The following is a 15323-nucleotide window of genomic DNA, read 5'->3' as shown; positions in this document are numbered from 1 at the left end:
ACTTTTCCATTCTACAGTGTTGATATCTTTATTTCCACACTTGGCTGTCATTGCAGTTAATGTGAAGGAACAGCTCCTAGAAGGTAATTCATTTCAGTTATATGCCCAGAAACAGGGTTTGAGCTCCTAAACAAATTGGGTGGAAGATAGTCCTGTTCTGACAAAATGTGTGTCATAAGCTGGGGATAAGTGAGTTGGTGGGAGAAGAGAGGAAAGGGAACTTGGGAAGGGAACAAGTTCAGCCAAGTAGAGATGATTGTAAGAAGAGAAGAATTGATGAAGTGCTTGCTCATTTCCACACTCTTTGTAATTTGACTCGGGAAGATAAAAAAACAAACTTCCTGAACTCAGTTTCAGTTTCTATTCCACCTGGGAGATGATATAAATTTCGTACAAAGTTGTTTGTATTGATCAACACATATTTGAATTCTTACATGTAATGTCTTATGTGCTGATACAAATCGGCTTTGTTTTCCAAAAAATTCCTACTTTTTTCAGCTTCATTCAGATTCATCAGTTGCCAAGTTTCCAGTTAATTATAACATGCTAAATTTGATTAGACAGTCACTATAGTTGCTGAACAAGAGTCTTATTCAAATATTACTGAAATTAGAAAGTAATTTTCTAATTAAATAAGGTATTTTGGCAATTACCAGAACTAGACAGAAAATGCTGGATTGAGAATACTTACTTGGAGAAATTATGTATCTCTAAACACTGTTTTACAAAACAGTTTGGAGGAGATCCAAACAAAAAGGTAAACTAGATGGCAGAAAGAGACATAAGTCTGGGAAACTCAAGAGTACATTGTCAGTATGAAGCTTATACACATTTGCTATATGTATGTTGACTAACAAGTGTTCTTAAGAGAAAATATTAGTTCTCAGCTTGAGCTTGTTTTATTACATGCTTCATGTTTGCCTGCCAAAGCATCATACAGATATTTGGAGTTACATCATAATCATGGTTTTACAGAGCATTTCATTTTCTCAAATAATTTGATATTTTTAATAGAACTGGCAAAGTGATTTTCCCCTCTGTTACTAGATAATGTGTCAGACAGACTATTCTGATGTCTCCCAATACAATCAGAAGAAAGGAGGATTTACTGTTTACGTTATTTTCATTGGAATGCATTTGAAATTAGATCTGCTTGAAGGAAGTAGTGCTTTTAATGCAATAGTAAATAGATTCTTATCTTCTTGTGTAAACTAGATATTATTTGTCACATAACAGATGTAGTAGTATTTACTGTATTCTTTGCTTTTTACTGCTTGAATTTAGCAGTGAATTTTGACAACTTAAAAAAAATAATTATCTTCCTGATTATATTTACACTCAGGGTATTGCTTTAATGTAAACAGCACTAGTAAACCCTTTGAATAATAACTTCCTGTTCAACACTTGTAGTTGTTTATCTTCGATGAAGGTTACTTAAAAAGGGCTACTCTAAATTTTAAAACAGATATAAAGCAATTTAATAGGCTAAAATTATAATGCTTAGGTAATGATAGTGGTTTTAAATTGATAGTGATTAAAACCCACTTTTATGGGAGCAGATACCAAACTTGTTCCTGAAAAATAGATAAGGTTTTTTGGGTTTTGGAGTTTTTTTGAGGGGGGTTTGTTTGTTTGAGTTGTTGGGGTTTTTTTATTGCAACATGTCAATTTTATTCTACGAACCTTGAAAAAGTCACTAAAGAAAAAGGAAAGTATTCATTCTAGGAAAGTTTGAAGGCCAGTGCTGGGTTGGAGGTTTTTCATGTTTATGTTTTTTTGTCTTTGTAGTACTGTTTGACATATATTACTAAATGTTACTAAACAATTTAAAAAATATTTGTGTCTTTTTCTGGGTTCATTTGTTGTTAAGCCAGTTATTATTTCCATTACTATTTGCTGATAATGAAGGCTAAACAAAAACTATTAGAGATTCAAAACCAAGTGTCATACAGGTAAATTGCTTTCCTAGTACTATGGAAATTATTTAAAGAATAGAATTTCTAAAGACAAAAGGGAAAAAAAACCTCATCTAATTATTCCAGTGAAGAAATACTCATATTCCATCTCTGGCACTGTAAGGATATTAATACCATGGTTTTGTTTCAGATTTTGTTTCATAATGCTACAGCTGAAATGCATTAAAATGCATCACTGTACCTTCTGTATCTAAGACAGGAAATTCAAAAGTGTATTGACCTTCGCTGGAAAGGCCAAATTCAGAGAAATAAACTAAAATAGAAAATGTCTTAAACATATCTGAAAAAATAATACTGCTATTTAAGAAAGTTAATAGTGTGTTTCTGTGGTGGGATTAAGGATGGTACAGAATTACTTGATGACACTTAAACCAACTGTTTAATTGTTCAAAAGACTAAAACAGAAAAAGGACAAAGACTAGGGTGCATGTAGCCTGAGTGTAAATGGTTGGCCCAGATGATCTCTACATAACTCACTTGCTGGCAAATTTCTATGACACTCTTGTGTTCTGTTACCAGTTCAGTGTAGGCCCATGAAAAAATGCCCATATGGGTTTATACTCCATGCTTGTGTTCCTGGAGTAGCAATCCATCTTTTCCACTGCAGAGGTGGAGATAGGAGGAGGGAAGGAGAAACTAGTGTAGCAACCATCTTAGTTTTCACCCATTTGGGGGAAATATGAACATAGTTAATTATCTTCATAATTTAAAAAAAAAAATCTAATTATTTTATTCTTGGTTTTCCCTCATTTCAGTCACTCTAACTCCTATTCCCAAGGCAGGCCTGAGTGACATCTGTAACAGTTAGACAGTGATGATTCTGATTGACTTGCAACATCTGTGAGCTGGCTATGTAGTTAAGCCCACATTAAAACATCCTGTTAGTGGTACTTACCTGCCTCTCTATACTATATTTTTTCTATTTTGTCCATCTGTTAAGTCTCCTCAGCGTAATCTAGTTGTGGCTTTCCAGTACCTGAAGAGAGCCTACAAGACAGGTGGGAAAAGACTATTTACAAGAACATGTAGTGGCAGGACAAGGGGTAGTGACTTCAAATTGAAAGAGAGTATCTTTAGATAAGATATAAGGAAGAAATTGTTTACTGTGAGGATGGTGACGCACTGGAACAGGTTGCCCAGAGAAGGTATGGATGCCCCATCCCTGAAAGTGTTCAAGTCCAGGTTGGATGGAACTCTGAGCAGCCTGTTCTAGTGGAAGGTGTTGTAACTGGATGGTCTTTAAGGTCTCTTCCAACCCAGGCTATTCTATGATTGTCTTTCATCTCATTGGAAATGTTGGTATATATCTGTGACAATCCAGAGGGATATATTAATATATTACTTATTTTTTTAGTGCTTTGTATCTGGGAACTTTAACATGCTGTGGAATGGATACACTTAGAGTAGCATTCACTTTATTTAATCTTAGTTTGCTAGTGCACTTAAAATTAGACCTGTAGTTTATAGAAGTTTTCCTTGTAGTGAGCTCATATCTGTGGCTTTTCTGGGAGGAAGACCTGTACAGTGTAGTTCACCGTGATGGCAGTGAAGGCTTTGAGGCTCCATCTGCCCCCTTATTTGCCTTTGATTGACATTTCATGGTGGGTGGGAGAGAACCCTTCAAGTACACACTGCTGGAATGAAAATCTCCACTCTGCTCTTCGCTTAGACTGTGTGGCCTATAGCATGTGGTTTGTGGTGAAAAGTTTACTGGCCTTACATCATCAACAGCCTTTTAGCAGTAGGCATCTGCTGAGTTCATAATGAAAAATCATCATTAGTGCACAAGAAACATCCTTCTACTTCTTGATTCAAAATGCAATTGCATTGCTCCTTTGTCCTGGTGAACTGCTGTACGTGAGCTCTCTAACATCACATTGTGTGGCACGTGAATGGGAATCTCGAAGTGGAGAGAAAGAGAAAAGGGGAACAGGGTGGAACATACTCTTTCTTATACAACATCTAGCTTTTTAGCAAAGTCCAGGGCTTTTAAAATAGTTGAGAGTGCTCTGATGAAATTATTAAAGAATTGACTGATTAGTCTCTTCTGTAAAAATGTAATTTCCTTTTATCTTGTGCTTTAATCAAAATGAAAGAGTACATTTGGAAGAAAATAAAACCTAAGAAAAGTGCCCCAAGATACCATTTGTGAGGGTAGGGATTAAGGGCATTAATGGAAGTAACATTCAGGCAACTTCCATTCCTGAATTCATGAGAAAATGCAAGATAATATAGAGTCTGACAAGGTTATTTAATTTGAAACATTTTGGAACTAAAATAAATCACAGTTAATTTCTGCCATATCCATTACCTTTGATTTGTTTAGACTACATAGAAATACAGTTTAGTCTAAAAATTTGTGGATACAGTTTGTTTCAAAAATACACAAAACATTTTATTTTATGAGACATTTCTATAGCAGAGAGATTTGAGCTATAAAAAGGTATTTTAATGAAAATGTCCTTAAGCCTCAAATTTGCTTTTTGCAAGGCAAAAAAGCATATGATTGTCAGAAGTGAGTTTACAATATGTTAAATGTTTCATAAAATGCAGAAACTATAACTGTAAACATTGCAAAACCTATTTCAGCAGTCCTAATGTATTCATTTTTTGCACAGTAAACCTTATACAGTTTTGTATAAATCTGTCTCATTAGTAGAATATTTGTATCAGAACCATTCAAACAGTTAATGAAAACAAGTACTGTGAGAGAAGACATACTTCATTGATTTTCTCTTCTAGTTGGCCATAATTATTTTAATCTTCTTAAACTCAGACTCACAACTACATCTCACTACACAGATATGTGGGAGAGGAATAAGTATGGCTTTCCCAAGAAGCTGAACCAATTACATATATTTGCATTTCCTAGACTTTATAATGGCATGAAGGTTTCATAACAAAGCAACAAGTTGAGGACTAAACTTGTTTTGGAGTCTGCCTAGAGGATGTGGAGAACAAATACATTGCTAAGATATGACAAGAGATCCAAGGATGACATGAAGGGTTGATAAAATAGAAAAATCACTAACAGATCATCCTGAATCTTTATGCCGCACTTTATCATGGCATGTTCTACTTTAGTAGGGTATGAAGTGAACTACTCTGTCTATATAGAAGATGGTTCCCTGATGATCATAGAATTTTAGAATTATTTATGTTGTAATAGACCCTTAATATTATCAAATCCAACCATTAGCCTAACACTGCAGAGTCTACCTCCAGGGATAGTGAATCCACACTTCCCTGAGCAGCCTGTTCCAATGCCTAACCACCCTTGAAGTGAAGAAATTTTTTTGAATATCAAACCTGATCCTGCCCTGGTGCAACTTGAGGCCATTTCCTCTTGTTCTGTCTCTAGTTACTTGGGAGAAGAGGCTGACCCCCACCTTGACACAACCTCCTTTCAGGTGGTTGCAGAGAGTGATAAGGTCCCCCCGAGCCTCCTTTTCTCCAGGCTAAACATCCCCAGCTCCCTTCTCCGCTCCTCATAGGACTTTGTCACTAAACCCTTCACCAGCTCTGTTGCCCTTCTCTACACGTGCTTCAGCACCTCAATGTCTTTTTTGAAGTGAGAGACCCAGAACTGGACACTCAAGATGTGGCCTCACCAGTGCTGAGTACAGGGCACTTCCAGTCACTTCCCTAGTCCTTCTGGCCACACTATTTCTGATACAAGCCTGGATGCCACTGGACTTCTTGGCCACCTGGGTACACTGCTGGCTCATGTTCAGTGGCTGTCTGCCAGCACCCCCAGGTTCTTTTTGATAGGGCAGCTTTCCAGTCACTCTTTCCCAAGCTTATAGAAATGCATGGGGTTGTTGTGACCCAAGTACAGGACATGGTACTTTGCCTTGTTGAACCCCATACAATTGGCCTCGGCCCATCAATCCAGCCTGTCCAGATCCCTCTGCAAAGCTTTCCTATCCTGCAGCAGATCAACACTCCTGCCCAGCTTGGTGCCATCTACAAACTGAGAGTGCACTCAATCCCCACCTCCAGATCATTGGTAAAGATATTAAACAGGACTAACCCCAGTACTGAGCCCTGGAGAACATCACTAGTGACTGGCCACCAGCTGCATGTAACTTCATTGACCACCACTCTCTGAACTTGGACATCCAGCCATTTTTTTGCCCAAGAAACAGTGCATCTGTCTAAGCCATGAGCAGCCAGTTTCTCCAGGAGAATGTTGTGGGAAGCAGTGTCACAGGCTCTACTAAAGTCCAGGCAAAAAACATCCATACCCTTTTGCTCATCCACTAAGCGTGTCACCTTGTCATAGAAGGAGATGAGGTTGGTTAAGCAGGACTTGCCTTTAATAAACCTGCCCTTGCTTGTCCTGGTTGTCCTGCAAGTGCTGTGTGATGGCATTCAAGATGATCTGCTCCGTGACCTTCCCTGACACTGAAGTCAGGCTGACAGGCCTGTAGTTCCCTGCACTTTTTTTCTTTTGGTAATCAGAATTTTGGGAGACCAAGGAAAGGCCCATTGCTTGTTCTGCATGTAAGTATGTTGAGGTTACAGCAAAACACCTTTAGGAGGATGTTCTAGACTGTAGGAGGCACAATCTAACCTTTATGTTTTCTCACTCAGGATATGATTTTCCCTATCTTAAGTTTCATTCCTGGCAGTAATTCTATGGGAAATCTTGGCATAGACTCAAAAGAGATAGAATATCATGAGAAATTATTATAATTTCAGCAAGCAGAAGAAAATAGAATTATAGGTTTTGTTCTGTGATTTAAATGACACAGGAACTCCTGTGTATGGTAACTAGCAGGTAACCACACTGTAATTTTTATGTAATTACAGACTATATGAAATTCAGAGCAATTTAATGTTAAATTAATGATCACTTTAGTTTTAGCCACCTGTTTCTGAGCTACAACAGGTGTCTGGATTTGAAGGAGTCATGGGCATGTGATAAACATTTTGAATATGTTTCCTTTAAGCTGTTATTATAGTCCATATTTTCCTTTCAGAAGAAATGGATCAGTATGTCAAAGACTAGGAATGATGGAAATGTTAATACAACTGAAATGATAGGAGACTCATAAGGTACTCTGCACTGAAAGAAAGGAAAAGAAATAGGATGAGTACTGCGGTTATGTCCTTTTGTTGAAAAGAACACTACTTTGCAAATTCAATTAAAAGGTGTAACTTCATTAAAACGTGTAACTTTCATTCAGAACTAACCTTATGTATGTCCTAACTATACCCACACCCACGTCTCTTTTTTGAGGCTGTTTTCATAAACTTTTAGATGTTCTTTTAAAATGAGCTTATGATTATCATAATTCCAGAGCAAAGTACTGCATACAATGAGAGACTGTCCAAGATTGAGAAGAATTATATGTCTTTTGTTCTTTGTTAAATATTTTCTGGTGAGATGTCAGTCTTCAGGTGTGCAGATGGTACTTACTTATCCTGTGTTGAATAACAGAGGAACAAGTAGGTGAGTGAGAATCACTGACTGACTGAGGTTGAAAGGGACTTCTGGAGGTCCCTCTCAAACAGGATGACCTAGAGCCTATTTCCCAGACCCACATCCACGTGACTTTTGAATACTTCCAAGGATGGAGACTCCGCAATCTCCCTGGGCAACCTGTGCCAGTGCTTTGTCAACAATACAGTAAAAAAGTGTTTCCTGATGTCCAGACAGAACTTCTGGTGTTTCAGTTTGTACCCACTGTCTCTGGTCCTTTTACTGGGCATCACTGAAGAGGGCCTGGCACTGTATTCTTTACACCATCCTTTCAAGAACTTAAACACATTGATGAGTTTCTCTCTGAGCTTTCTCTTCTCCGGGCTGCACAGTCCCAGATCCCACGCCTTCCCTTGTGTTACTGATACTCCGGTCCCTTAATCATCATCTTTGTGGCCCTTCACTGGACTCTCTCCATTATGCCCATGCCTCTTGTACTGGCAATCCCAGAATTGGATGCAGCACTCCAGGCGTAGCCACATCCGTGCTGAATAGAGGGAAGGATCACCTCCCTTGATCTGATGGCAATACTTTTCCTAATGCAGCCCAAGATACCATTAGCCTTCTTTGCTGTAAAGACACATAACTGGCTCATGTTCAACTTGGTGTCCACTATGAACCCTGTGTCCTTTTCTGCAAAGCTGACATTATACCTTCTACATAACTTATAGTATGAAACTGAGATGAAGCAAGAAAAGCAAAATTTTAAGCCTGATTCAAACTCCATCAGTTGAATTTAAACTGTGCATTAAATTGCAAACACAAATAGGAGTAGAAATTAGCTTTAACTCTTTTTAACTCTTACCCCTGTCTACCACCAAAGTTCTTTCACTGCAGGTGGTTTGGTCTTGGGAGATTTCTGCTGTTGCTTTTCCACTGAGAATCCACTGAAGGTTCCCCATTTCCTTGGAGGTGTGCTCCTTCCACAGATTTCCCCATGGATGTACAGGCTGTGCAAGTTATGAGCTGTCTGTGAAGGCAGTGCCTATAGGCAAGGTTTGCATGCATGAGAACATCTTATATTTCATGTCCCAAATCAGGCAGAACAGGGCACTGAACCTGGGTCTTGTAATACTGGGTCTTACTGGCTCTTGAAGCATCACAAAATAGAACTTTAAGGTAACGTAGGAGATCAGTTTGTCCAAGAAAACTCAATTCCAACCCCAAAGGCTTCACTATTATTATTTAGCAAATAATATTGGATAACTTATAACCTAAGAAAACTGTAATATTCACTTCTGTAGAAACTTATTAAAAATGGAATTTATTCCCAGCATAATCATACACAGGTTTTCTTTTCTCTAAGTAAATACAGGGCCAGAAATCTTGCAGTGAGGCAGAATTAGAAATATTTAGGTCACTTCCAGTGAAAAGCTTCACTTTCCTTGCTGTTCTTGTGCCCACGGTTGACTTCTAATACATATTTCACACTTACCTTCACAGAGTTTCATTTTCTTAATTTCAAATTCTCATTTTGATTTGTTAAGAACATGCTGAATTCTGGTCTACACGGAGTCTGACATTAGTCCTGTGCTGGGACGATTTGCAAGCTCTTTGTTACTTGTTCGCTGAAGTTATTAATAAGTAAAACTTTGTCCAAGACAAATCCCCGGGGCTCTCACTAGAAATACTCTATCTCACACAGAGCTAACATCTGTTTTTTGTGTATATTTAAGCTGGTCGATTTCATTTAGATAGCAGTTTTACATGTAAGCTTCTATCATGAAGAGGTGGAGGGGAAAAGTGGGGTGAATGCTAGATCCACCCATCCTTCCCCTCCTTGTATCTGACCTTGCTTCCTCTCTGCAGTGGTAAAAACTCCCTCAGCTGGCTGTGGAGAGTCAGGATGTACCTTTTAAACCATGCCAGCTATGTGTATATCCCTGTCTGCAGAGAGGGAGAGGCAAGGAAAGCCTGCCCAGTGCAGGACACAAAAATGTATTTTTATGCCAAATATCCTTACTGTTTCTTATGAATCTGAAGTTTTAGTACAAGAAAGGTTTCTATGACTTCTAAACTCTACTGATCCTTTCTGCTGGACAGGAGCAACTGAATGACATGGTACTTTTTGACTCCAAGAAGTATGCTGGAAATTAGAGTTCCTGGAAGTAATTTTTCATTGTTTAAAATGAATTCTTAGACTTAATATTTAACTAAAGAAAACATTTGCAGCTATACATTGTGTTGTATGTGGCCTGAGACATGAATTTTATGTTCCTTGGGAGCAATGGTTAGTGTAAATAGCATAACAGGGCACTGAACCAACTCAAGTAATTGACTAACTCTGCAGTAACTAATACTTACTGACTGAGTTTATCTCCTCTCTCTCTGGTACACAAATTCCACATTGAATTTGATCCGATTACATTAGTGCTCAGGCCAGCATGTCTGAAATTCAGACCTCAAGTTGAGGGGTAATTGTCCATGCAATGAGAATAACAGTTTCCCAGTTGTGCCCTGTGCAAACATCCACACTAAGTGAAATGAGGTTCCTCCATAAACTGTCTGTTTCTGGCTCCAGCTACACATCTGACCGGCACTGTGATGGTGGGGGTATGATCATAGTTCCTGTATGTGGCCTTGTATAATTAATCCATTCTCTTTCATGCAGTTCCTCCAAGCTCGAGAGAGCTTTTTTGTTTTGTTTTCAGTGGTCAATTAGACTTTCAGTCTTTCTGGGTCCTTCCCTCCCCTTGCCAGTCTTCACAAAGACGTATTGCCATTTGCTGCTGAACTACTGTCCATTCTCCAGGGAGATTTGTTAGGTTGCATTAATACAGATTAAGATCTGCTCTGTCCCCGCTCCTCCCAGTGACAACTCATTGTTTGCTAACTGTGAGGTCAATAGATTTATGTTTTCTGTCAAACAACAGCCAGTGTTTTTATGAGAGTTGTAGCAATCTCCGGCTCACCAGCCTGTCATACAGACAGAGCTGTGAAGAGCATTCATTAGATATACTGTAGGATGTAGCAGGTTTTTTTAGCCACTCTATTTTATTTTTGTAGTTGTTGCTGATTTTACTTTTTTTGTCCTATTAGGACACTTTTGTCTAAGTGAGATTAGGAAATGCTACAGATCAGATTTGCTGAGAGAAAAAAGCAAAGAGTCTGAGAAGCAGTTTGCTAGCCAGCCAATTAACTTTTTGCCATTCTTTTTAAATTAAAATAACTTCAGGAGATGCTTCAGCTCAGCTGTTTTACAATATTATCAGCTCTATCATAGTTTAGTGACTGAATAGTGATTCGGCTCTTTCAAGAAACTAGTCGTTCAAAAGCAAGGACCTGACCAGTCAGACTGGAAAAAAAATAACACTTCTCTGCAGTATTATGCATGTTCATATGAACAAAAAGAAGAAAAATAAATCCTCTAAACACATTTCAGACTTTACAGGAAATATTTGAAAGTTGTGACAATTCTGTGACCCTTTCTAATAATTTTTCTCTCCTTTCACCATTCACCTGTTGGACACGGCTGGCCCTTCTCTCTACTCTCGCTTTCTCTTTTCCCAAGTTCAAATAGCAGCTTAACATTAATGTCTTTGGAGCCAGAACAGCAATAATGATGCCCGATACCAAAATTGTGGAAGAGGCCAGCATACCAGGTCCAAAACCCAAGAGAGAGGAAGGAGAAAACCTCTGGAGCCAGGCATGGTGGGAGCTGTCCTTCTGGGCAGATCTTGCAGGCAATTTTGGGTGATGGACACAGGAACACTTTTGGACACATGGAGACAGTCCAACTTCTTCCAATGAATGTCAAGGAGACAGAAATGAGATGATCTGTCAGCCCTGTCAGTTTTCTCTTTGTACATTTCCTATCTTGCAAGGATTTCCTTTTGTTCTTGGTTTCCATGTATTTCTACCAGTATGTGAGATTGGCTCACTTTGATGCTGGGCCAAGAGTAGCCATGAAGAGTGGCCATTATGGACAAACTTGTTCTTTCCTAAATAATTTCAATGTATTTTTTAGAGTGTTTGTGTTATTAATTTCCTAGTTATTCTGCAAACTTTATAGTAGAGCTGATTATTTTTGTGTTAGCAGTGACTTTCACCCCTGGTAAAATTCCCTTGTTAGTAACTCGAACCAATGATTGTTAAAGGTGATAGCACTTCCGATCTGCTGGTCTCATCTATGCTTCTGCCAGTCAGCTTTTCAGAAAAACACCAATGAAGGAAACTGTCTCTTGAGGATCTCAAGGTTTAGAGTAATGTTACAGCTGCAGGCAGAAACCAGACATCAATGACAGATTGAGAAGTTTGATTTTCATTTTATGCAGGTGGTTTCATAGTCTGAGGAAGTGGGGACCAGACTTAATGCCCCAAATGGTCCCTTCTAGCTGTAGATTCCTAAAGGAAGGAGCTATTCATTCAACCAAACTCAGAGAATGGTGTCCTCCTGTCTGCTACAAAAATGGGCATCTTTGTTAGTGCTTTGTTAGAGGGCAACAGGCTTGAGGAACCTTCCTAAGGGCTCCTAATAAGTAAGGCAAAAAGGCACAGTTAATATAGCCACATGGAGTAAGTTGGTCTTAGTTTAAGGAAAAGAATAAATGAAATGCTGTACTTCAGAGACCCTTGCCATGCTTTGCTGAGTTTTGTTGTAGACGACGGGATATCAATTTACACGACCACAGAATTGATCATGGCTTATCCAACTTTATTGCTGCAGGCTTTGTGCTTATAAAGGTTACTAATTAGCTTCATACATATTACAAAAGCTAAGCTCATCATTGGCTTCTAATTGCCTAAGTTATATTTGCGCAAATGCTATTTCTTTCACCTTCTTATGGTTACTTGTTTGCTATTTGCTCTGCTTTCCCATCCACTATATTCTATTCTTCTGTCACGTACCCAGTTTCTCAAATACTGTGACCTTCTAATAGTTTTTTCTTACCATGGGACCAGAGCTAAAACTTCTCTCTCATGTCCTCTTTCTATCAACCATGTTTCTGTAATACTTTCCACAGAGTTTTATGGAAACTCTTGTCTGAACTTGACAAAAGAAAGTATATAAGGAGGGTCATTAGTGGCATGACCATTTCTCATCTCAGTTCTCCTTGTGATTTTAGTAGTATAAAGAAATGAGTGTGATCACAGCAGTGGTTCTTCACAGATCCCAAGTATCATACAATAATGCTTTTGAGTTTCAGAAAACTTCTTTCTTTTCACACAGCTGAAAGACCTACAAATTTAGGAGAGCAGGACTTGGCCAACTCCACAACATCCTTTCCACTTGTCTGTCTCTGCTGTCTCTGTTTGTCAGTCTAAAGAAAGCTATAAAATCTTATTCTGTGGGGAAAAAGAAATAGTTGTTTTAATAGAATAGCAGAGTTTTAACATTTTTACAGGTGCCTGGGGTTGATTTCCAACAGTCTGTTAGTACTCAAGTCTGTTAGACTTCTTGAGAGGTATGTATGTCAGAAGAATGATAGCTGACAGATCAACAGGGAAACCATTTAAAGAGTTTTGTCCATATTAAGTTACAAAGTGCCATACCAGCATTACACAACTAATCTGAAGTGATACACCTTTGAAAATCTATTCTAATGATGCATAATTTGTAAGAATCACTATTTTGTTGGTATGTTGCATGTTGAATTTGAAGAAAAAACACACAACAATAAAACAACAAAGCACACCAGATTCTGAGACAGTGTACATTGGAAGAGATATCCTGAAAACTATGAAATTATGTGAATTTTGACCTTGTACCTCTAAAATAGGCTGAAAATAGAAATATAATCTTGAATATTAGACTGTCATATGCTCAGTACATCTATGCTTTTGGCATTGCTGTAAGCATATTTGTCACTTGGAATGTGTAGGATAAGTTAAATTTCCTTTTTGTAAATTGGTTGGAGAGCAGACTATTGTAGCCTTGTTAATCTTTATTTTCTTGTTCTTTCAGGTTAGGTTTCCCCATGATGATTGTATCCTGTACCATTGGGATGTGCTATCTTCTTGTTGCTCATGTTGTAGTAGGTTGGAACTCATAGTAATTTATACTTTCAAATAAGCTTTCTCTTTCATTTAGTTTATATCAGAATGCTAAGAACACTTATAAAAGGAAAAAGGTGTAAAACCCCAACATATGGTATTAATCAAATTGATTGTCAGCATAAACATCAGATTTGGTCATTCTTAACCTTCTGTTTTATGAACCATTTGCAGAACTAGACAATCAAAATTTTAAGAATCCATATATTTAATTACGAATGCAGTTATTGTGCAGATAAAAAGGAACCATCTCCAGGGAGTATGCTGTGCCTGAAAGTTTGTATTGACACAGTCTGAGTATAGTCACGGATGATAAACTCATTCACAATAGCAGATGTTCAGTAATTTCTTTTTAGGACTTCATTTTTCTTTGTCAATATATTTAGCTATTTGTATGAAAGTAACTAATATTCCAGTTGTAATAATTGACAGTTAAGCAGGAAGTCTGTACGCTATGAAAGATGTATCATTATCTACATTTAAAAATAAACACGTCTTCAAAATGTGCTGTGGAAGGAATTATTATTTTGGAACTGGGACTGCATTCTGTGGAGGCTTTGTTTCTCATCTTAAAGCTCCTAAACAGTGTTAAGCTACCCTTTTTTTCTTTAAAATAAACTAATGCCCCTCTTCTTACAAAAGTATGGACATAAATTGTGATAAAGCATTGGACATCTTCCATTTAATTATTAATTCACTTTCATGAAGGAGTACTCTAAATATTTTAATAGTTTAATACACTATATGGAAGAATGAGATCATACTTTTGCTTTGATTTCCTTATCTCTGATCATAGTGTGTTAAACCACATATAATTGGCTGTCAGAACGGGTCAAAATTCTCATTAGGAATATTAAGTCCTGTGAGGCATTTAATGGCTCAATTCCCATCTTCCAAAACCTTGGTGGGTTTGGTCTGAATTACTGGTGGATCTGTTTTATCTTGAGTCAGAAAAATCGACAATCTGTTGAGTGCAACCCAAGTTGACTCGGCTGAATTACAGGGAGCCTTCTGCTTAGTCCTTGAGACAAACCAGGTGAGTGAGAAAGAAGCAGTGTCTCCCACAAAAGGGTGTGAGATTAATCGTACATCCCATTTTATTCATATGCAGGTTGTATTCCTCACCATGATTTCTTTTAAAAGTCTGAAATTTGATATTAAGAGGCTAATGGAAATGAGGCACAGCACCCACTCAAAGTAAGGGTTGCTGCCACCCCTCCTAGTAGATTCAGTGATAGTGGAGAAAGTGTGTGGAACCAGAGAGGAAGAGGTCTCTCCATTGATCCAAAACTTCCCACCAACATTTCCATCACAATCCATGCTCAGCCCCCTGGAACAGTGAATTCTCCTATGATGGGGCTGAGTTTTGCAACACTGTTGAGAAACCTTGAGGTTGCTCTAACAGTGACCACCTGTAGAACACAAGACCTTGTCCCAGAATGAACATAATCTCCACTTCCTTTTATATATATATAAAAAAACAAAAAAAAAACCCTCAACCCTCCAAAAAAACACCAACACAAAAACAACCCAGAAAACCCCACCAAAGCCCTGCAAAAAGCCTGGATCAAAATAACACAAAACAAAAAATAAACAGATGAGCCTAAAAGACACTCCTCAGACAATCTGAAATTGAATTTGGCCTGTCTCACTCTCAATGTCAAGAGCAGTTTACTGTGTAATAACTGGAATTCTGTTTCAATTAAAGAACATTTATTTAATCAGCTTAACATTGATCTCTGGTTAAAAATAGTCACACAGTATTTTATATCCCTCAACATTTCTCATTATGGAGTAATCCTGATGCAGTCATTGGTTGCACAAAAACTGTTGTATTAAGTCCTAGAGAATGCAAAATCAGCTTC

The 15323-nt window shown here is 38.0% G+C and overlaps 1 protein-coding gene across 1 annotated transcript in view; it reads left to right on the top strand.

Annotated features, from left to right (window-relative positions):
- The window catches only part of OCA2 (OCA2 melanosomal transmembrane protein), a 202147-nt gene extending 188186 nt beyond the window's left edge, over positions 1-13961 (top strand). The window contains exon 24 of the mRNA XM_039388832.1: positions 13370-13961. Coding sequence (XP_039244766.1) covers positions 13370-13457 — 88 coding nt within the window. The 3' untranslated portion in view covers positions 13458-13961. The remainder of the gene's footprint in view (positions 1-13369) is intronic.
- The last annotated feature ends 1362 nt before the right edge of the window (positions 13962-15323 follow it).

Source organism: Pipra filicauda, unplaced genomic scaffold, assembly GCF_003945595.2.
Source record: "Pipra filicauda isolate LSUMZ 115617 unplaced genomic scaffold, ASM394559v2 scaffold68_size4259465_pilon, whole genome shotgun sequence".
Taxonomy (NCBI): domain Eukaryota; kingdom Metazoa; phylum Chordata; class Aves; order Passeriformes; family Pipridae; genus Pipra; species Pipra filicauda.
This window is presented reverse-complemented; position numbering and strand designations above follow the sequence as displayed.